At 43.9% G+C, this 22,971-nt stretch overlaps 1 protein-coding gene across 3 annotated transcripts in view; it reads left to right on the plus strand.

The window, feature by feature from the left end:
- PASD1 (PAS domain containing repressor 1) overlaps positions 1–17,742 on the plus strand; it is a 102,320-nt gene extending 84,578 nt beyond the window's left edge. For 2 of the 3 annotated variants that reach the window (XM_074323419.2, XM_088794932.1), the window contains 7 exons: positions 7,398–7,524; positions 9,519–9,793; positions 12,384–12,557; positions 12,893–13,096; positions 13,596–13,687; positions 15,000–15,198; positions 17,079–17,742. In XM_074323419.2, the coding sequence (XP_074179520.1) occupies positions 7,398–7,524; positions 9,519–9,793; positions 12,384–12,557; positions 12,893–13,096; positions 13,596–13,687; positions 15,000–15,198; positions 17,079–17,228 (1,221 nt within the window). In that variant the 3' untranslated portion in view covers positions 17,229–17,742. The remainder of the gene's footprint in view (positions 1–7,397; positions 7,525–9,518; positions 9,794–12,383; positions 12,558–12,892; positions 13,097–13,595; positions 13,688–14,999; positions 15,199–17,078) is intronic. The other variant, XM_088794933.1, reaches the window with a different exon arrangement.
- The last annotated feature ends 5,229 nt before the right edge of the window (positions 17,743–22,971 follow it).

Below are 22,971 nucleotides of genomic sequence, written 5' to 3' on the forward strand. Positions count from 1 at the left end.
TTACCCATACAATATATCTTGGAAGTTTTTTTCAGTCGCTTATTTTTAAAATGTTTACCATGCAGTTTATCATGAAAGACAAATATTTTGAGATGTTATTCTGGAACACCACCAAGTTATTCCTACATCTATTGAGATTTTTGACCCTTAAAACTTTAATTTCTAATGAAAACCAAGAAATAAGCAATTAGCATTCTTTAGCTTGGCAGAATCATCAAGATATTTATAACCTCTAGAAACATATTTCATAGACATGGACTTATTTTTATAAAACCCAGGTAAAATAAAGACATGTCTGTTTTACTTAAAGCAACAAACTTAAGCTAGCTTTTGTTTACTAAGGATTAAGCTTAGGTCACATGAACTTGAAAAGCATGTTAGTTTCTGTATTTCTGAAAACTTAGAATGCCCAATCTATACAAGTGCTTGCCTTTAAATTAATTTTAATAATACTATCCAAAGGGAGAAAATTATCTCACATTTACAACATACGTCTATAGACACACACAGACACAGAGACCTTTTAGCCAGGAGAACAACTCACCAGTTTATAAAAGAATGGTTGGATCTAAATTGTGTTTTGCAGGTATTTTCAACTTATATCTGTCCTTGACCACTCAAGTTCCAAATGACCTTCTCCTTTATAAAATAAGGACAGCCAATTTTTTTTACTGTTATTTTATTAAATTTATTGGGGTGACAATTGTTAGTAAAATTACATAGATTTCAGGTGTACAATTCTGTATTACATCATCTATAAATCCCATTGTGTGTTCATCACCCAGAGTCAGTTCTCCTTTCATCACCATATATTTGATCCCCCTTACCCTCATCTCCCACCCCCCACCCTCTACCCCCCTTACCCTCTGGTAACCACTAAACTATTGTCTGTGTCTATGAGTTTCTGTTTCTCATTTGTTTGTCTTGTTCTTTAGTTCTTTTTGGTTTATATACCACATATCAGTGAAATCACATGGTTCTCTGCTTTTTCTGTCTGACTTATTTCGCTCAGCATTACACTCTCAAGATCCATCCATGTTGTCACAAATGTTCCTATATCATCTTTTCTTACTGCCGAATAGTATTCCATTGTGTATATATACCACAACTTCTTTATCCATTCATCTATCGAAGGACATTTTGGTTGTTTCCATGTCTTGGCCACCGTAAACAAAGCTGCAATGAACATTGGAGCACACGTGTCTTTATCTCTAAATGTTTTCAGATTTTTTGGGTAGATACCCAGGAGAGGGATTGCTGGGTCATATGGCAATTCTATTCGTAATTTTTTGAGGAACCTCCACACTGCCTTCCATAACGGCTGCACCAGTCTGCATTCCCACCAACAGTGTATGAGGGTTCCTTTTTCTCCACTGCCTCTCCAACATTTGTTACTATTTGTCTTGTTGATGATCGCCATTCTGACTGGGGTGAGGTGATATCTCATTGTGGTTTTGATTTGCATTTCTCTGATGATTAGTGATGTTGAGCATTTTTTCATATGTCTATTTGCCATTTGTATGTCCTCTTTGGAGAAATGTCTCTTCAAGTCCTCTGCCCATTTTTCAATTGGGTTGTTTGTTTTGTTGTTGTTGAGTTGCATGAGTTCCTTGTATATTCTGGATATTAGCCCCTTATCGGATGCACTGTTTGCAAAAATCTTCTCCCATTCAGTTGGTGGCCTCTTTATTTTGTCGATGTTTTCTTTTGCTGTGCAGAAGCTTTTAAGTTTCATATAGTCCCATTCGTTTATTTTAGCTTTTGCTTCCATTGCCTTTGGAGTCAAATTCATAAAATGCTCTTTGAACCCAAGGTCCATAAGTTTAGTACCTATGTTTTCTTCTATGCAGTTTATTGTGTCAGGTCTTATGCTTAAGTCTTTGATCCATTTTGAATTAACTTTGGTACGTGGTGACAGACAGCAGTCCAGTTTCATTCTTTTGCATGTGGTTATCCAATTCTCCCAGCACCATTTATTGAAGAGGCAGGACAGCCAATTTTAATACCTCAAAGAATTGGGTTGACACCTAAATGAAATATTTATCTAAATCCTTTTACGTAGCTTCCTTTTAGCTGAGAGGACAAGGCCTTTTTAGTTTTGAGACATTCTCTAATAGTTTTCTTTCCATTCACTTTACCTAATTTTATAGCCAGCTTTTTCTAATTGCGTGTGCAAAAATTCATTTAGAAGTATCAAAAGATCCTCATCTCAGCCATCTTACTATTAATGGGTGGCTGACTGTTGTGGGGTTGTTGCTTCAGAGGCATGATTTTCCATCTTAATTTTGAGATCTGTAGAGTCTGAACAAACTTCTGGGGCAATCCAGCCTTTTTGCGCATGTCTCCAGACAAGCCAAATGTGGTAAATATCCCTACAGGACTGCTTTACACCATAAAGGAAATTTTCCTCAGGCAACCCCACAAAGATTCTTAAGAATACCCACGCAAGGGCCAGCGAGAGCTTACAGGACACCACTGGAAACATGATGCTTACCAAGGCATGGGCCCCTCTCTGGGGGTGAACCCATTCCATGGCACCCTGCCCTGCCCTTCTCCCTAGGTCTCCTGCTGGCTTCTCCAGGATTGGCTGTGCTACTACACTGAAGAACTCTTGGTTCCCATCTCTGCCACTCTGGCTTCAGGGATTTAAACAACTATCCTCACCCCTTTGGCTATTTGGGTTGGAGAAGCAAGTGTCATTTTTCCAAGCTAAAGAGAGTTCAGCCTCTCATTTAACCAGCAAAGATTTTGTTCAGACTCTCAGTAAGCAATCCAATTAAAAAGACAAAATTAAAAGCAGCACCCCATTTTTTCCCTTCCTTTCCCTGGGTTATCTCAACCCTATCCACTTCGAGGATTTTTTAAGAACAGCTCAGATAAAGTCATGGCCTGCTGCTTTAAAGCAAGGAGGCCTGCGCTTCTGAGAGAAGTCTCACCCAAGTTTACCCGATGCGAAGCAGGGAGCCGGTGGGACACAATGGACCCTTGCTTGTAGCTGGCACCAGGTCTCGGCCTGCAGGGTGGTCCTTTGTGGGCTTCTTTGGAATTCTGCTGACTATGCCCAGTAAATGTTGATATAAGAACTGTCCAAAGCTGTAGAGAATTTTTAAAAGAGTTTATTTGAGCCAAACTGATGACGTATGCCGGGGAGCAAGATCTCAAATGCTCCAGAGAATAAAAGTTTTTGCAGCTTTTTTTATGCATTTGAAATTAAGGAAGGAAACATAAGGAAGATTACATGGAGGTAGGAGAAAGGAAGGCCAGGATTGGATTACAAACTAGTTAAGATTATGTGCTCTGACACTTCAGAAGAAGGGGTCTGAAAGGGTGATCAGGTATTAGAAGGAGAGGTCTGACCAAAAACAACAAAAGAACAAGACAAACAAATGAGAAACAGAAACTCATAGACACAGACAATAGTTTAGTGGTTACCAGAGGGTAAGGGGGGTGGGGGGTGGGAGATGAAGGTAAAGGGGATCAAATATATGGTGATGGAAGGAGAACTGACTCTGGGTGATGAACACACAATGGGATTTATAGATGATGTAATACAGAATTGTACACCTGAAATCTATGTAATTTTACTAACAATTGTCACCCCAATAAATTTAATTTAAAAAAAAGAAGGAGAGGTCTGAAAGGGGGCATTTCAAAGGAGTGTTAACCTAGATGCACAGAACCAATGGACAGGCCTTGCTTAAGGCAAAGATGAGCCTTTTAGTAAAGAAGTTATAGCCCTCGGGCATGACTACCCACCATGACCTGCCTACTTAGGAATTTATGATCAGATCACCCTGTGAGGTTACTTTCCATAGAACCCCCTTTTTTTGTCCACAGAGAATAGCAGGGAGGCCAGACGGGCTTGAGCAGAGTGAACAAAGGGGAGAGTAGGTATGAAGTCAGAGATGCAATGGGAGTTAATAGACTGTGGGGAGGAGGTGCAAGAGTGGAAGCTAGGAGCCCAGTTAGGAGGTTATCAGCAATCCAACTGAGAGATGATGATGGCTTGGACCAAGGTCTTAACAGTGGAAATTGTGAGAAGTGGTTGGGTTCTAGATATATTTTGAAGGAAGAGCCCATGGATTTGCTGACATTAGATGAGATGTGTGAGAAAAACAGGGGAGTTAGGCATGACTTTAAGCTACTTGACCTGAGCAACTGGAAGGGTAGTATTACATTAACTGAGATGGACAAAACTGTGGGAAGAACTTGCAAGCTTAGGGGTGTTTGTTGGGGGTTGTAATAACAGAGTCTCAGTTTTGAAGATGTTTGCATTTGACATGCCTATTAGGCAGCCAGTTGGAAATGTAGAGCAAGATTGGAGATGAGAATATGGAAATCATCAACATGGATGGTTTTAAAGCTATAAGCTTGGATGAGGTCACCAAGGGAGTAAGAACAGATAGAGGCAAAGACCAAGGACTAATCCTAGAGTACCCCCAGAGTTAAGAGATTAGGGAGAAGAGAAGGAATCAGCAATGGAGACTGAGAGGAAGTGACCAGTTAGGTAAGAGGTAAGCCAAGTGAAGTGATAATGATTATGACTTGAGACTTTAAGCAAACATGGGTCTGTGGGAGGAGCTAGGGCTTATGGGAGGAGTTCTCACACTCTGCATAATCACAAGAACCCTACAGGAAGAACTCTATGCTTACAATAAAGCTCTATGGTTGTAACTGTCCCTCCCCTTAACTTCCTTTCCCCTTCTCTTTACACTTCTCCATCTTGGCACACAGTGCAGTGTTTTCACGTGGATCACCGTATCTACATGCACTGGTTTGCAATCTTTTTCTTTTTTCCCCAAATAAATCCTTTTTAGTGACAAAACACCAAGTCAATATTATTTTTCAGTTGAGAGAAGAAAGTATTTTCGGGAGGAGGGAATGATGAACAGTGTCAAACACTGCTGATGGATTAGGTAGGTTCACAACTCAGAAGTGACCATTAGATTTAGGACCTGGAAGCCACTGCTGAACTTGAGAAAAGTTTTGGTGGAGTATGGACAGGGGCGGGCAGATAACATCTGATTGAGTAGATTTAAGAGAGGCTGGTGGAATTGGAGACATTTGAGTACTTTCCCTTTTGAGAAGTTTTGCTCTCAAGGGAATCACATAAACCAGATTGTAGGTGGAGGAGAGGAGGGATCCAGAGAGGACTTTTAATGGGGTATGTATATATTTTAAATTCTACTCAATTTTTTTTCAGTTATTAAATTTTTCAATTATAGTTGGCATTCAATATTTTATATTAGTTTCATATATACAGCGTATTGGTTACACATTTATGTAATTTATGAAATGATCCCCTTGATAAGTCTAGTACCCACCTAGCACTATACATAGTCATTACAATATTATTTACTATATTCTACTCTATTTTATCTAGCATTTTCCCCATGTCTATTTAATGTGTCATCTTCACTGGACAACTTATAGCACTTTTTTTTTTTCAAAAAGGAAAATGCTAGGATCTCTTAAAATTAGGCAGAGCACTTTTGACATTAAGCTAACAATAGAGAAACTGTGAAGATTGGAAGACATACTTCTAGATTGCCACCCCCACAACGTATACCCACTTCTAGATCACATAATCATCAGGTATTGGAGCCTGCATTTGAAGCCTACTCTGTGTAACCTCAAAGGCAATGCTTCTCTTTCCAAATCCTTTAGCATCCTGTTCATGGGGATGATTGTGGAATAAAAGTAAACCCAAAACTCCTCTTCAACTTGTGAAAGCATACTGATTGCCTTTCTGTCCCCATGTATGCATTTTCATTTCATCTTTCTTTTTTTTTTTTAAATTTTATTAAATTTATTGGGGTGACAATTGTTAGTAACATTACATAGATTTCAGGTATACAATTCTGTATTACATCATCTATAAATCCCATTGTGTGTTCATCACCCAGAGTCAAGCTGCCTCTCTTGAAAGACTGTCTTCAGGCCTTAGTCCTAATTGTGTTTTAGACTAGTATCTTTTTGCTTCCAAAGTCATTTTTTTTCTCTTTGTTTTTTCTCAGACCAATTACCATTACTACACATGATTCTGTCATTTAAGTTTATTTAAGCTCACTGCATTTATATTGATAGGCTAAAACATATGAAAGCACAAAATGGATATCTTAATCAACGTCTGAGTATATACATTTCTATTGAAAATCATCCAGGAAGTAAGGAGCTAGTGATATAAATCGATATGAGGCTATGATAAAGAGCAGAAGAATGAGGGCAGAGAGAGGTCATATCCCACCTCAATGAATACCACCCCACCAGAATATCTTTTTAAATAATGAAAACATTGCCACATTCTGCTTATTTTAAGAAGTACAAAACACAGTGTATTTGAACAGTGAGGTTGCACAATTTCTTGAAGTTCAAATGTTGGGATTTGATCTGAATGAGTGTGCTCCAAAAAACAGGTTCCTTGTAGAAAAATAAGCTTGGGTCTATGTCTTAATTTAGTCCAAAACATACAAGCAAGCAAACTAACAGTCTTTTGGCAGAGATGTAAAAGATTTCATTGATAAATCAGGTGTTGTACTTCAATTTTATATAAGCAGTGAGCCCCAGACTATTCAGAAAAGATCCAGTTGTTAAGGATGTGGAAGTGGATCACTAAATAGGAATACAATGTATATGGTTTAAAGCAGTACATGGCTTAAATTGAGGTAGCCAGGGTTAAGGGAATGAGCACTGGGTTTGAAGTCACTGGATTCTATCCCTTGCTCTGCTCCTAACTTGCTGTAACCTTCTCTTTGACACTGTGAAATGGGGGAGGTGGCACTAGAAGCTCTCCAGGGCTATTTCTGTCTCTTTGCTACTATAGTAAAGGTACTTCTGCTAATAACACTTTCAACTTTAATCTGTGTTTTAAAAACATGGAATAAAAAAAACAAAAACATGGAGTAGTTGCTAAAAACATGGAGCAACAGCTCCCCAATTGGCCCTTCCTTGCTCTAAACCTAGGCTGCATGTGCAGGACCTCTGGAAAAATGGCCCTGTTGGTGGTACTGTTCTCCCACAGCCTTCCCACTGCTCTGAACCAGCCAGTCAGCATCCTACTAACACTCTGGAAGGTGTATTTTCTTTCGTTCCATGGTCTTTGATTGGCACATATTTTTATTATACTTGTGCTTTTAGCACATCTATACTATGTTTCTCTTCTCAGTTTTTATAATGTATAGAATGGGGCACCCATAATCACTGCTTGTTGTTCTGGCAATATTTTTCATGGACATGTTTTGTGATGGTTTGGTGTCAATGTATTCAATTATTGAAGCAATGTCAGAAATTGTTATGTGAAATGCACCAAAGTTTGTTCTGCCTGTGTTTCCTCTTATTTATATACCTCTTTGACTCCAAATTAACATGGCATCTTTTTCTCTTTTGGAAATTCCTAGGATGAAGTTGCCCTTATAAAGCTTGAGCAGTATGGATCACAAGAATTTACTCCTGTAATGGACGTGCATTCTGGTACATCTTCTGAAACCAGCACACCTACCCTGCTAAAGATGCTTGGATCATCAAGTAGGTACATTTGGACATTTGGATAGGGTCTATTGAGAAAGAAAAGTAGTGGCCTTACATAGTAGTTACAGTTTTTCAAATGAAGATAATGTTCCATTTATAATGGTGTGAAATCAAAGGAGTGAATTCTAACTTTCTTCATCTTTAAATTTTTTTTTTTTTGATGATGGCGATCGCGGACTATGTGAAAGTTAAAGAATTTACATTTGTTATGTTAATACATACTTTCGTTGCTAAGTTGCATGTACTCAAACTGCTTATATGGGTGCAGTAAAATAAACTCAGACGGCTTCATCTTTAAATTTTTTGAGAATGATTATTTGAGAGCAATGAAAATGAATATCGCATCAATGGTTGAAGTGCTTGGGGAATGGTATTAGTCCCTCCCATTTAATTTTAATCTTCTAAAGATTGGTGCTAGATCGTAGTTCTTGAAAGAATAGCATCTTATCTTTTCATACTCATGTAGCCTTTTCTGCTATGGCATAGTAGTTGCATTCCAAAGAAATCTCTTGTTTGTAAAATTGTACTATAAGAAGAATGGCTAGTACAGAGCAAAAAGGATAGTCTCAAAACAAGTGATATCTATTATGTAAGTTTTAATATTAAAGATATTTCATAAACATAATTGTACTAAAATACAAAACTTAAAGCAGTGGTAGATGCATAATGGAGAGTATGTCCTCTAATTAGCTGAGCTTATTATAGATAACTTATATTGTGGAATCTCTGTATATAGACGTGATACCTCAATTTTTTAAATACTCTAGTTAACAACCTTTCCATTATTGCTGTCAATCTCAAAACTTTGTTTAAAAAAGTCTTTTCAAAATAATTGATTTTGGAGGGGAGAAGGCAAAGTCCATGGACCCACAATTGTCATTTCTAAAATGTATAAGAGCAATTTAGTTTTAAATTTGCACACAGTAGAATTCACTCTTTGAGAAGTGTATAGTTCTCTGGGTTTGACAAAGGCAAAGAGTCATGTATCTACCACCACAGTGCCAAGCAGAAAGTTTCTATTACCCCCAGATTCCTTTGTGCTGCCTCTTTGAACTCAAACTCTGTCCCCCATTCTCTGGCAACCATTGATCTGTATTCCATCTCTGTTTATCTTTTTCCAGAACGTCATGTAAATAGAATCATACAACATCTAGCCTTTTTGGTCTGACTTTGTTAACAAAATGCATATAAGATTCATTTATGTTGCATGAATCAATGTTTCATTTCTTTTTCTTTGCTGAGTAGTAATGGATCATATGAGTGTACCACAGTAGTTTTTAAAAATTCGTTTGTCTGTAGAAGGACACCTGGGTTGTTTCCAAGTTTTCAGTGATTATAAATAGAGCTACTATAAACATCAGCATGGAGATTTTTGTGTGTGAATATAAATTTTTAAAGCACTTGGAGAAATTACTGAGAGTGGGACTACTGGGTCATATGGGAAGCGTGTATGAAAAAAAAAAACCTGCCAAACTATTTTCAAAAAATGACTCTACCATTTGGCATTATTTAAATAACGTTCTCCACTTTGCTTTTTGGGGCTGTTGAAAGAGCATCCTGTTGCAACACCTCCAAGAGCACTTCACGAATTCCTGAGATCCCACATCCTGGGGAACTTAGTTTTTCAGAAGTGATTTATGACTAGGTTGAATGTTTTTTTGTATCAGTTGGAAGGTACCAAAAGAATTGTATAATGAAAAGACACTTAACACTAATGTGTTTGGGCACCGCTTATGCTTGAGTGAGCATAAGAGGTAAAGTCAGACACTGCCTCCTCTTTCTTCATTTTCAGATATGAACAGATTTTTAAGTAATTTCTGAATTACTCTTGGTACCTGGCATGTCTAGTCCTTAACATGGAATAAAACTGGACTCTCTTGTTTTTATGGCTTATAAAAGGAAATAAACAAATAGAAACCTATAGAATCTCTTTGATAGCATTGGTACTTTTGCTTTTTCGGTCATGAATTTCAGTGTGCTTCTCTCCTTAGGCTCATCATCTTCTCAGAGTTTTGAATTTCGTTTTGAGATGGATGATGCAGATGGGGTGGTTAAAGTGAAAGAGGAGGTCGAGGTGGAAGAGGTGATCCAAGTGATAGAATATGAAGAGGAAGAGGAGGACGAGGAGGACCAGATGGAAGAGGTGGATGAGGTGGAAGAGGACGAAGTGGAAGAAAACGATGAAGAGGAAGAGGAGGACCAGGTGGAAGAGGCGCTGCAGGAGACCCCCTCATCCTCCACTATGCCTGCTGACAGCAGTGCTGAGGTACCTCTGGAGTCTTACCCCACATATTTGTCTGGACCACTAACCCTGCAAAGCTCCAAGTTTCCACTCTTATGCCGAGTCTCACTTTGAAGAAAGCATGCTTTTTTTTTTAAGTGCATCACTGTTGTACTGGATTTTTAGATGCAGCTGAGATTATAAGGGGTCCTAGCAAACAGGGAGGTTGGAGGTTCTCTAAGACCAAATCCCCATTCTCCTCTTAATGTGAAATATGCAAAGACACTGTGTTTGAGAGAAAGTTTGAGCTGAATAGGGAGCTTAACACTAAGAAAAGGCAGGATTTTAAGAGCCATGTTCCCTATCACATGTAACAGGATCCTGACTATCTCAAGGGAAGGTGACTTTTCTCTTTAATTTTTTTTATTGGGGAATATTGTGGAACAGTGTGTTTTTCCAGGACTCATCAACACCAAGTCAAGTCATCATTTTTTTTTTTTTTCCAATCTAGTTGTGGAGTCGTTTTCAATCTAGTTGTGGAGGGCACAGTTCAGCTCTAAGTCAAGTTGTTTTCAGTCTAGTTGTGGTTCCCCTTTTACTGCTAACAGGTTTCTCTTTTGAACTAATTTATAACTGAAGTTTAAATATAATTTTTGTTTAAAATAGTCATAATAACCAGCAATGAGTGTGTGTGGTGTGTCTCTGCGTGTGGTAGCCTATTAGGCTTATTTGAGTGTGCCATGGATTGATAGACTAGAGTGCATCTAAAAGATGGAGACCAGGATGGAGAGGCACTAGAAAAAGTCATATGGTCAGTAATGGAAGGCACTGGAGAAAGGAGACTGGAGAGGGACAGGACAGCTTGATCCAAATAGCCGTAGGGCCGTCCTGCTCCTGAAGTGGAAGATGTGTTTCCAGTGGATCAAACTAGGGCAGAGAGAGAACAGCTCAGGGCAGGCTGCTTTCTGCTCCCTTCAAGGAAACCCTTCTGGGATGAGTTAGGTTGCCTCCCCAGGGGATGCGCCCCTCCCCTTTAATGGAATGGTTTGAGCAAAAGCTTGGTCGCTCATCTACCAGGGACAGCAGAGAAAAAAAATTCCTGCCTGGAAAAGAGCGGGTAGATGTGATGACCTATAAGGTTTGTCTATTCCAGTCCTGAATGTAGAGATTTTGTTTAGTCGAATGAATGCCTGCTTTCTTATATGAAGACACACACACACACACACACACACACACACACACTATAGTGAAAGAGGACAATTGTCAATGGATTAATGATTAATTATAAATACATATATAATTTTATTTTACTCCACATGAGAAAAAGCAGCTTGTATGGTTTTTCTCTCTCTCTTTGATTACTCAGCAATGTGCTTCCATTAGTCATAAGGTTTGAAGGACCCCTGTGTGATATAATAGACTGCCTTATATTTGTTCTCCAGCAGTTGCATTTATATGGTACTTTTTTCTCATCATTAATATTGAGATTGTGGATTGGGACTGTGGCTCGCTAATCTTGTTCGTACACCAGTGTCTAGCATCGATCACAGCAAACAACAGTTGTTTCCAGGTCCTACTTATAGCTCTGACAGTTGTTTTCCAAGAATCCCACCTCTTTTCTCTCCCCTCAGCCAATCAGTTGAGAAGTGCTATCCACTTTGTTAATTTCTCTTAAATGTGTCCCTTCCTTTCTATGTGTCCTGCCTCTGGTCTGTTTCAGGCCCCTCTTATGTCTCTCTAGAAATGACCCACACAGCCCTCTAATTGGCTTCTCTCTAACTCCGAGCTTGCTCTCTCTGGTCAGTTCAGAAGGCTTGTTCTACAACATAGATCTGAGCATGCCACTTCTCTAGTCAGATCTGTGTTTTAAAACGCTCCTTTTGGAAGCAGCACAAGATGGCTGATGAATAAAATCCAAGTTCCTTGGCCTCCTACACTTGTATGGTGTGCACAAATATTTTTCCACTTTCCCTTCTACACGAGATTTGCCTCATTCCCTCTATGCCAGCCAACCTGAAGCATTGCTTTGTCACCGAACACCCTCTCTACTTTTATAAACCTGTCCATTTGTTTATTCCCAGATCTGAGGCTGTTAACTCAAGTTAAAATTAGATTCCCAGGGCCAAGAGGAGAGTATTGCTCCGAGTACTGTAACTGTATGCCTATAAAGTAGCTATTTTGTAGGGGGTTGTGAAGGTCAGATCTGTGAATTTCTGTACAGTGCTTAAAACAGTACCTGGAACAAGGAAGTGCCAGTTGAGCATTCTTTTTCTTACTGCGTTGCTAAGGGGCATCTGATGGGTGTTTCCCACATGCCTCCTTTGTGACCTGACCCACTACACTCTGACTCTTCCACTAAGGACTTTGGGCAGATTGCTTCATGTCTCTGGGCCAATTCTACAGCTTTGTGTTGAGGGGAAAAAATCAGACTGAATGATCCCCATGATTCACTTCTGATCTAGAGTTCCTGGATTCTCGAACCATTTCTTTAAACTTTCTAGTAATGAGTAGAATCAGGATTGGCGTGGCATTGTTCTCATTCTCAGTCTTTCAAAACTTAGAAATAAAACAATATGGTAGGGTTTGGGGAACCTGGTAACCCTATATATGAACTATAAGTGATTCCTCCCCACAGCTACCATTGCCATTTAGATCATACATCAAGGAACGTGAGCTACAACTTACAAAGAAGTTTAAGAAGCAACTGGAAAAGAAGACTCAAATGCTGCAGGCTGGTCTCAGAATCCAGCAAGAGAACATGAACATGATGAAGGAGCAGCTTAAGAAGCTGCAGGATTCCAAGTTACAGGTTAGAGACCAGTTCCATGTAAGTGGGAGAAAGGGACACTCTTCAAGGAGTTAAGTCAATTGAGCCTGATAGTAGTGACAACTGCTGCCCCAGGGCAGCAAGGACCTCTGGAGAAATCTTCAGCAGGGACTGAAGGCTTTGCCCCTTTTCCCTAGGCTGCAGGAGCTGAGAAGGGCCCAGCAGGGCTCTGGCAGTGGCAGGTGAGGCTTATATATATATAGCCAGAGCTTCCTGTGGGCTTGCCTGTAGGCAGTCTCCCTCCATGCAGCATGTCTTGTGCCCTAAGAAAAGGTGTGGCCCTGGAATAAGACCTTTGCGATACTTTGTCTTTACAGATGCTGGTAGCCCCAGTCAGCCATCCTGACAATCTTGAGTCCCGGCCTTCGGAGCCACTGTTCAAGAAACAACGCACTGAGGAGATGACAATGAAGGCGCTCCTCCCGGATCTTACTGTGACCAGATATTTCCATAGTTCATGTTCATGTACACCTTTGAAATTTCCTGAGGAGCTTGGGAAGGCTTGCAGTGTCTCCACCCAGGTATGGAAAGTCTGTTTTCACTGTGTCATTGAAAGGAGATTTCATGTTCATGAAAATCTGGGCTTGTCTGGTTCTGCTGAGGGGGGAATGACTACTCAGTTGGATGCAATTCATTTGCCTGAGGAGATAAAAAACATCTTGGCTAACTAGACGTGGTCACATATGCACACATACATGTACACACGTGCTGGATTGCAGCTTCTCACAGGCAGGAGCATGACTGTAGTTAGTCCTCCGCCAAACAAGGAGACAGTCACCCAGACACCTGTGCCCAGAGAGGCAGGACTACTGCTGCCTTCTGCTTTGCGAGAATGGGGAGTGTTCAATCAATTTCCGGCAGGCTCTTGTCAACACTGATGTACTTGGATCTCTTTCCTTTTGATGCAGCAGCATCTGCAGTGTAGCATCATTGGGGGAAAACCAGGCACTGCAAATACACTTGCCAAACCAAGCTGGCTTCTCTGGGCCCCTCTATAATGACTCTGTTACTTTCACGCAGACCCAGCCTCTCGTTCCTCTCGAATTACTCGTTGAGAACAAGCCCTCTGTCTGCTGTAAAGATGAAAACCTTGATGACCAGAAAGATGAAAGGTAAGAAGTGCATGGAATGGTGATAAGGGCTAAGGTCACTGCTATCCCCTTGTGGCTGGACACCATGCCTGAGAACGATGGGCGACTTGCCCACAGGGCACTCAAAGTGCCCTCATCAAAAGCAGCATGCTACCATGCATCTTGCTCTATGGTCACAGGCCCCCCCGCCTCTGCATGCACAGTGCATGGCCAAGCATACATTGATGGGACCGAGGAGTCTCCATGACACAGGAGGACTAGATAAGGAAGCCTCCCGTCTAGGGAATTCACATGCACATCTCAAATCCGCTTGGCTTCATCCATCCAAGCTCAGTCTCATGGCACAGGGTATCTACGAGAAGTCTTAAGTGCCCACAGCCAAGTAACTCCCGGCCTCTCAGTTTCCTTCTGCCACTTCGCTGGGATCTGATGATCACAGTAGACCAGGTAAACGGTCTGCCTGGCTTTACTGATCTATATGAAGGAAGTGGGCGTGAAACAGTTGCTAGGTTGCCACTGGATGCCTAAAGAGCCAAGAACACAGAAGGGCTAAGTCCTGTGAGGCAGCTTTCTGCCCATAGCCCAGGACATGAACACAGTTTTGGCTCAGTGATAAAGTCTTTGGTCCCAAATGCCAGAAAGAGAAGGTTCTGCTCAGCAATGAAGGGGCTGCGTAGCACATAGTTGGTGCCTGATAAATATATATATATTTTTTTTCCTGATAAATATTTTTGAATGAAGGCCAGCTCTCTGAGCAGGCCTGACAAAGCTCCCTGAATTTCCATCTGGGCCTTCCTGTAAGATCAGAGGTGTGTCAGTGCCATGTTTCCCTGTGGCCTAATCAACAACCTGAGGACATTGTTGAAAGCGAAGGTACAGAGTCTGCAATGCGGCTCAGAAGTCTCAATTTATCGCATGACCAACCCCCAGGCTTAGGGTTGTAGAGAGAACACTGGACTTGGAGTAAGAAAATCGACCTTGCAGCCCCTGTTAGCTGCTAACTTCTTTAGTGACAAATGGCAAGTTACTGGCTGGGGTAGGTGAAGTGACTTGCACAGACCATACAGATCACCATCGTGGCACAACCAGGACAGTCCAAGTAACATGAATAAAACCACTTGAAACAAATGACTGTAATTTACCTCAATTTTTATATCCGCTTTACTTTGGCAAATCAAGTCTTATTCAGGCCAAAGTGAGAGTTTAAAAAAGTAAATCCTGACTTAACCACCAAAAACAAATGTGCCTTAAGCACCTACTGATGAGCCAGACAATGTTTCCTGGGCCGTTGTTTCTAGATCCATGGCACTGTAACATGTATCTTCTCTTCCAGTTTTTGTCCTGAGGACCAGCAGGGGTTCTCCATGAATCCACTGCCACTAGCAAATGACCCAAACGCGGAGACAACTTCTGCCAGCTTGTCTCCCCCTCCTATTGCTTCTGAGTCAAATGGAGTCAAGCTGGAGACCCCGCGGGATTATATCCAAATCTGGGAACAGTCATCGACTTCACCGAATTGCCTCTATCTTAAAGTGAGTAATCGCACATGCAGTGAGCAGGACGAAGCCACCTGGCCACAGGTATAGCAGCCCCTTCTCCTCTGCCCTCCAGCCCAGCTCAGGGGTTATTCACAGAGGCTGGGACCCTTCCCCGTAAGGTGCACACCATAAGTATATGCTCTGTGTATGAAATCCAGACTTCAAAGCTCAAAAAAATTGACGGCAGTTACTCACATGGTGGTAGCACTCACTGCTGAGTAAAAAGATTCTCTTTAGCCTTCCATGAAAGAGTGAGCAATCCTCATGGCTATTAAATGCAACCTGACTTAGAAACTTCTAAAAAATATATCACTTGGGAAAAGTGAGTCATGCTATATGCTGAGCCCGTTGCTCCAGCCCAGACCCCTTATGAACTTGTGGATCTTTAGTTCTGCTAGATAATCCAGGGCCTAGTGTGGGTATGTTCCCTCGTACTGAAAACAAGCCAAGGGTCCTTCTGTTGAGTATGCTTGGTATACATCCATGGGGTGCCCTGTATTTGGCAAGACATACCCCACCTCGGGGACCATCTGCAGTGGCCATATTTCCAGGGAAGTGGTGGGAGCTGGTCCAGATGGCAGTTACATAGCAGGCTTTGCTCCCAGGTACAGCCCCAGAAGCCCCTTGGGGACCACAGATTCTCAATTTGACAAACAGCAGTTACAAAGGGTGTTTTGCTTCTAGCTTTAGAAATCTTAATAGAGCCTAACCTCTTTAAAAAATAAAAATAAAAAAACAACAGCAAGGAAAAAACACTAAGCTAAGGCAAAATGAAGGAGTTTGGATATTTGAAATGGCTAAGGATGTGATTTATTTCACATGCACATCTTGACCAACCGGGCCACCAGCCCTCTAGAAAGTTGATCCGTTAAACGGACTGCCCACTCAAAGAGATCAGATGGTCAGTGGACCCTGTGGTTGGGTTTCCACACCAGACTCTGGTGAGACCCTTCCTCATGCTTGCTCTCAAGGCACTTACCCTCTGGATGGGCTCAGAGAGGCAGAGCTGAGACAAAGCTGAGCACATATGCCAGGGAAGTGGAGAAGGGAGAACGCTGGAAGGGTGTGCAGATGGGAGGACACAGTGGATCAGCCATGGGCAGGATGGTGTGAGAGCTTCCCTATCTACTAGGCTTCAGGAGCTCCCAACATCCTGCCCTCGCTCATCTCCACTGCTCTCTTGGCCCTGCCTCTCCCCAGGTCCCCAGACACCTCCATCTCTCTGCCCATAGCCCAGCCCTGCTCCTTCTGTTTCCTCTGTCTCCTTCTCTACCCTTTTGAGTTCCACTTGTTGAAATCTTGCATCACCTTCAAAATCCAACCCAAAGGGGTCCCCCTTTCTCCAACAGAAAAGACTCCCACAGCACTTTCTTTGTAACCCCGCCTTTATGTTTGCCCCTCCTCCCCCTCCACAGCACAGAGTGAGTTGTTACCTCTCCTGTCACATGGTTCAAGTAGGCCAGGTAGCCGCCAATCAGGTACAGCATTCAAGTCCCTTAATCCCAGCAGAGTAATGGCAAGGTCCAAGGGTAGGGGTGGGGATGGACCTTCCAGGGCCTTGGCTAGCCATGCCTGGCAGACAAGCTGGGCTGGAGAGGACCTGACATGGAAACTAGTAGCTTTAAGTATTCAGACAAGTTTGGGGGAGCCCAGGCCTGCTTCTGCTGGTCTTTAAGCCAAGATGCTGTTGGGAGAGAGAAGTGGGGAGGAACCCACTTCCCCCAGCTCCACCTTCTACAAGCACCTTGCAGACTTGGGTTCCAAACAGGAGCTTTTCAATACCTTGCTGACTTGAACTAAGGGGTCCTCCCACTGTTGTAAAACAGGCCCAGGAACTCTAGCGAAGGACTCCACCTTGTTCCCCCTTTTCCTAGCAGGTGCTAGTTCCGGAGCCAGGAGCCGAGGAACCGTCAGGTGCACAAGCTGTCCAGGACCCCGCTGAATATTCATCAGAAAATGTCAGCTATTCCTTGTCTGGCGAGCAGCCTGACCTGCACGAGCAGTTCATTCACACCAAGCCTTGAGAGAAGAGGTGGAAACAGGCCAATGAAGCCTGTATGGCCAGGGGACCAAGGTTCAGAGCGTCCCCTGGTATAAGGGTTAGGGGCCCTTACTTATTTTTCTTTCTTGTGAAGTTCTTGTTTGTAATTGTTACTTGAGTGCAACCTGTTTCTCAGAAATTGTGCTGCACAGGCAGCCTGTGATCCCTAGTGTGCTAACATGTGACAGCAGCCAAGCCACGGCAGAAGACCACTGTCACCATATCCACTGCCTAGTGTCATACACACCTGTTCTACCATGGGCAGGCAGGCTGCAGAGTCTGCTCGAGTTCAGATACCCTTTTTCTGCCAAGAAATATTTCCAGCATGGTTTGTAATCTAGTGAGAAGCTGCCTGTCTTAAGAATTCCTAGGTCTTGGCCTTGACCATTAGGCCCTGCGTTCCCCCCCATAGTCTTGTAGGGGAAACCCATAAGAAACAACATTCCAACTCTGAGAAACTTAAATAAGGTCAATAGAGGTACTACAAGGTACCAGTTTTACTGTTAAATAAAAATTGTAAACTTATGACTGACTTTTGCAATCTAGAAATGGCACTGACCCAGCTGACTGGTGCCAGGGTCCTGAGTGAAGGCTTCGTTTCCTGGTGTTGTGCCCCTTGCGCGTGATCTGCTCCCCTCAGCCTCTCATTCCCACCTCAGCTCCCTGCCACACTTACAGAGGCCATGGGCTCCTGCCTTCCCAGGTGGCTGTGTGCCCAGGCCCTTGGTGTAGCTGAAGCTCAGTCATCGGCAGAGAGGGCAGCTACAGACCCACCAGGCCCACAACAGTGGGCCTAGGCGCTAGCCAATCTGTAGACGGTGCTCATGCCTCGTACCTCCCCTCAGAGGTGAGCATGGATGCTAAAGAACGAGGTGCCCATCCACTTTGCACGCAGGTTCCTTCTCTCCTGCCATGGCCTTCTGGGGGGCAGGTGTACTCCCTGAAGGGAAAGTGATTAAACGATGTGCTCTCTGGTCAAGCACCAAGGAGAGCATCTTCCCAGCTCTCCACACGGGGGGTGGGGAGCGCTAGGATAACTTTACCAGAAGTCATTGTGTACTTTTAATGTCAGTCTTTAGGTAATGAACCATTGCTGGGAGAAGGCAAAGGAAACTTCCAGTCTCCAGTAGCAAGTGAAAAGAAAGGGGTTACATGAGTTCTCACACCCACCAGAGGAGCTTGACATTCCTCAGCCAGCCTGCTCTCTAGCAGGGTGCCATGGACTGAATGTGTTCCCCCCAAATTGATATGTCCGTCGAAGCACTACCCACAGTGTGATGGAATCTGGAGGTGGGGCCTTTGGGAGGTGCTAGGTTTAGATGAGGTCGTGAGGATGGGATTCTCATGATGGGATTCGTGCCCTTATTAGAAGAGACACACAGAACTTGCTCCCTCTCTCACCTTGTGTGCACGAAGAAGAGGTCATGGTAGCACACTGCAAGATGGTGGCCACCTACAAGCCGAAAGAAGAGGTCTCAGAATTAAACCTACCTTGCTGGCACCTTGATCTCCAACTTCCAGCCTGCAGAGCTGTGAGAAATAGAGGTCTGTTGCTGAAGCCCCCCCATCTATGGTATTTTTTTATGGCAGCTGGAGCTGACCAAGACACAGGGCTGTTTGCTTTCGGGCATGTCTCTTCATAGCCATTGAAGGAGCAGCCGAAGGCCCCTCCACTTTTCTGAGTCACTACTTGGCACTCAAAGGTGCATCTCCCATTGAGTTCAGCAGATGTAGGATGTGGCCAACAACCCGGTCTCTGGGGCTGCCCAGCAGAGATGGGAGCAGAGATCAGGGGCATTCCTGATACCCTCTGATTTTCGATAGGCAGAGTTAGAAGTGACTGGCTTCTGGGGTGTGGGCAGGGAATTTGTTGCCTCCTGCACTAGCAGCAGCCTCTCTTGAGAGACCAAGCTGGAAGGCGTTTGCCACCTCCTCTTGGGAGGTCATGGGGCCACTGTACCCCCTCCTGCCAGACAGTATAGGAAGGACTGCATATGTGTGAAAGTGGTGAGAGATTGCAGAGGAGTGAGAGGCACTGCTCCATTGGCATGACCCCTGGCCCAGGCTCAGGGGTCAAAGGCTGCTTGGAGACAGGGCATTAAGGCATGCAGACTCCTTCTGGCTATTCCGACCGTGGGGGCAGCTCAGCTCAGAGGCTTACTGGATGGCATCAGTAGTTCCTATAGCTGGACCTGATGTTGGAGCAGGAAAAGGATTTGAGCCTGCCCTGTTTCTCTCTTTACATGGCAAGGGAGAGATGGTCAGGGAGGCCCCGTTCTGTTTTGGGCAGGTCATTTAAGGTCTCTGGGCTTCTTTTTCTCCATTGGAAATAAAGGAGGGAGGAGGACACAATGCCTTTTCTACTTAGCTCTCAGAGATAAGGCTAACTGGATTGGTAGCACCGAAAAAGCTTTTGGCAAAGGTGCTATAAAAGCGGACTAGGCTGGAGCCATTCCATTGTGATTATTGTTTGAATTCAGGGTGAGCCTGGGCCGAAATTTGTCTGATCTGGTCCAAGTGATGCTGGCTTCAGCACCGCCTGGGTTTCAAACAAGGATCCTGCACTGGGAAGTCTGTGGTCACCTCAGGCGCTGCCTCAATGCGCCGCTCAGCAGCCAGCTCAGCCCTAGAGCCAGGTTGCCACAGGGTCAGGGGGGCCAGCTGTCCAGGCCTGCTTCTTCCCAGGGATCCCCTCAGGGGTAACTGCAAGGACACCCCATCTTAGCATGGGGGGCATTTGGGAATACGGGGGCCAAAGGCCAGAAGCAGTGCTCACACACAGGATCATCCAGTTATGAGTTTGCTTTGTATATTACTGAAGTCAAACCACGGTGAGCGCGTTCTCTGCAGCCTCTCAGGCAGTTCCGGCCCCAGTCCCTGCTCTGAGAAGACTGGGCACAAGACAAAATTTGAAGTCCACAGGTCAACCTGGAAATAGCTATGGCTGGCCCTGTGGTCTGTGCAAAATTGCCAGGAGGCTCTGGGGACACTGCAGCCCATAGCACGTTTCACCAGGGAGCTCTTCAAATGCACCCCACACCTGGAACTACTCAGGATAAGTGTTTTCTGTCCATCACCCTCCTCCTGGCCCCACACGCAAGCCATCTCTTCTTTACTTTGGGGCTCTTCTCAGGGGTGGGAAATACAACAGAGGGAGATGAGCTGATCTCAGGGAAGAGGTTGGGAGGGAGAATCCAAAGGCAGAGCTGGCCTTGCTCCCGGGACACCACGCCCAGTGCCCCAGCCTTGGCACCTGGCTCTCCTTCCTGGGCAGCCCCTGAGAGGTAGCCATGTTCCACCCCAGTCCTTGGGCATAGTGGCCCACACACTACTCAGTGGTGGGGCATGTGGCTTGGGACACAAGGGCTGCCTGTTGCCAGAGTTTCTGGACCTTGCTGTGTGCCTCTGCTGGGATAGCTGTGGCCTTCCCCCTCACCCAGCTGCCTGGCCCACAGCAGCTTCCCCCTTGAGCGGGAGGTATAGGCACAGGGGCTGGAGGTCTTGTAGACAGAGGGTTCCTGCAGCAAGAACGGGCCCAGACACAGTAGATCCAGAAGCCGCAGGTCCGGGCCTTTTTTCCTTGGCACAGCCACCAGCAGCCCCAAGATTCAAAGCGGGCAGCCCCCAGCAATGCTGTCAGCAATGTGCCCCTTGCCCAGACCATCATCCCCTTACCATTACCCCGCAAGACGATGGTGGCTTGGTGTGGATTTGTTTACCCCTCTAGCATGTCTGGAAAAGCATGGAGTTGCATTTCTCTTTGGGTTGGTGGGCGGAGGAAGTTGGAAGAACACAACAGAGGTGTCCTGGCTGCCAGCTGGCAGAGCTTCCAGACACAGCCACCGTGACCTCCCATCAGCTTATTCCCCCATAGGCAGCACAGTCTCCTCACTGAGCAATTCTCAGTTTGGATGTAATAGAATATTCCATGCATAGGCTTAACAGCTGAATATTCATGTGTTTTCTATGGCATCAACATTTTATAAATGTTACTCTTCCCAGATGCCTGTGATAATAAAGAAAGAGGAGTGTTGTTAAAATTGCCAGCCCCCGCCCATGTCCCTCCTCGATTCCATTCGCAGCAGACAGCACAGCTAATGCCCTCTGCGGTATCTTAACTGTTCCAAAGATTTTGGAGACGCTGAAAGTGAAGGTAGACCTGCAATGTTCTGGGGTGTGAATGTTGTTCACCCCTGCCGTAATCACTGGGAAGGAGAGGTTGAGGGAGAAAAGGTGAAGGGGATAAGGTGGGCTCGGGAGCTCAAGACTGCAGCTTCTCTAACTAAGGTGAGAGGATGGATTCGGTCCCCAAGCCTCAGGAGAGACCACAGCAGATGCCATCACCACCTCTCAAAATGGACTTCAGCAACCTCAATGGAAACTCTCTGGTCACCCCAATAAATTTAATAAAATAAAATTTAAAAAAAAAAAAAGAAACTCTCTGGTTTATAGCTAAGACCCAATGAAATGTTCCACAGGGGATATTAAATAATTGGGATGCGTTTCTGTTTTCACGGGCAAGCAACATGATGTTGAATGGTTCTCCATTGGTTATCAGATAAAATCCAAGTTCTTAGCCTGGCTTGCTCTGACCTCCCCCTTCCTCCACGGCTGCATGTCCCTCTTCCTTTCATCCACTCTGCCCTCTCCCTCACTGGACTTTTGGGTTTGACACAAGCCCTGGCCTTTCTGCCCTCTTGGATTTGTCACTTCTGTATACCCGGAATGTCCTTCTATCTGCAGTTCCAACCCTTGCCTATGATGCAAAGCCTCGTGGGGAGGCTCCCCCTTCTCCATGCCTCTCTCCACCACACCGCCTCTCCGTGCCCCACTCAGAGCACCCATGTGTCTGTTCAGCTCCTACCGTACTTGTGGCATCACCATTTTCGAGGGCAAAGCCTGGGGAAGGTCTTGGAGGCCCCCATACCACAATGCCTTGTAGACAGAGCTTTCCCTCTACAGATGTTCTGTGAACATTTTTGTGACTGAAGTCCTTAGAAGTCACCTGGAAAAGTTTTCACAAAGAAAAATAACTGCTTCTACAATAATCAAAACAGCATGGTATTGGCAGAAAAACAGACACATAGACCAATAGAATAGAATTGAGAACCCAGAAATAAAACCACATAAATATGGACAGATAATTTTTGACAAAGAAGCAAAAAACATACAATGGAGGAAAGACAGCCTCTTCAATAAATGGTGCTGGGAGAATTGGATAACCACGTGCAAAAGAATGAAACTGGACTGCTATTTGTCACCATATACCAAAATTAATTCAAAATGGATCAAAGACTTAAGCATAGGACCTGACAAAATAAACTGCATAGAAAAAAACATAGGTACTAAACTTATGGACCTTGGGTTCAAAGAGCATTTTATGAATTTGACTCCAAAGGCAATGGAAGTAAAAGCTGAAATAAACAAATGGGACTATATGAAACTTAAAAGCTTCTGCACAGCAAAAGAAACCATCGACAAAATAAAGAGGCCACCAACTGAATGGGAGAAGATTTTTGCACAGTGCCTCCAATAAGGGGCTAATATCCAAAATATACAAGGAACTCATGCAACTCAACAACGAAAAAACAAACAACCCAATTGAAAAATGGGCAGAGGACCTGAAGAGACACTTCTCCAAAGAGGACATACAAATGGCAAATAGACATATGAAAAAATGCTCAACATCACTAATCATCAGAGAAATGCAAATCAAAACCACAATG

Source organism: Rhinolophus sinicus, chromosome 18, assembly GCF_057876585.1.
Source record: "Rhinolophus sinicus isolate RSI-liver-muscle chromosome 18, RSI-T2T, whole genome shotgun sequence".
NCBI lineage: Eukaryota > Metazoa > Chordata > Mammalia > Chiroptera > Rhinolophidae > Rhinolophus > Rhinolophus sinicus.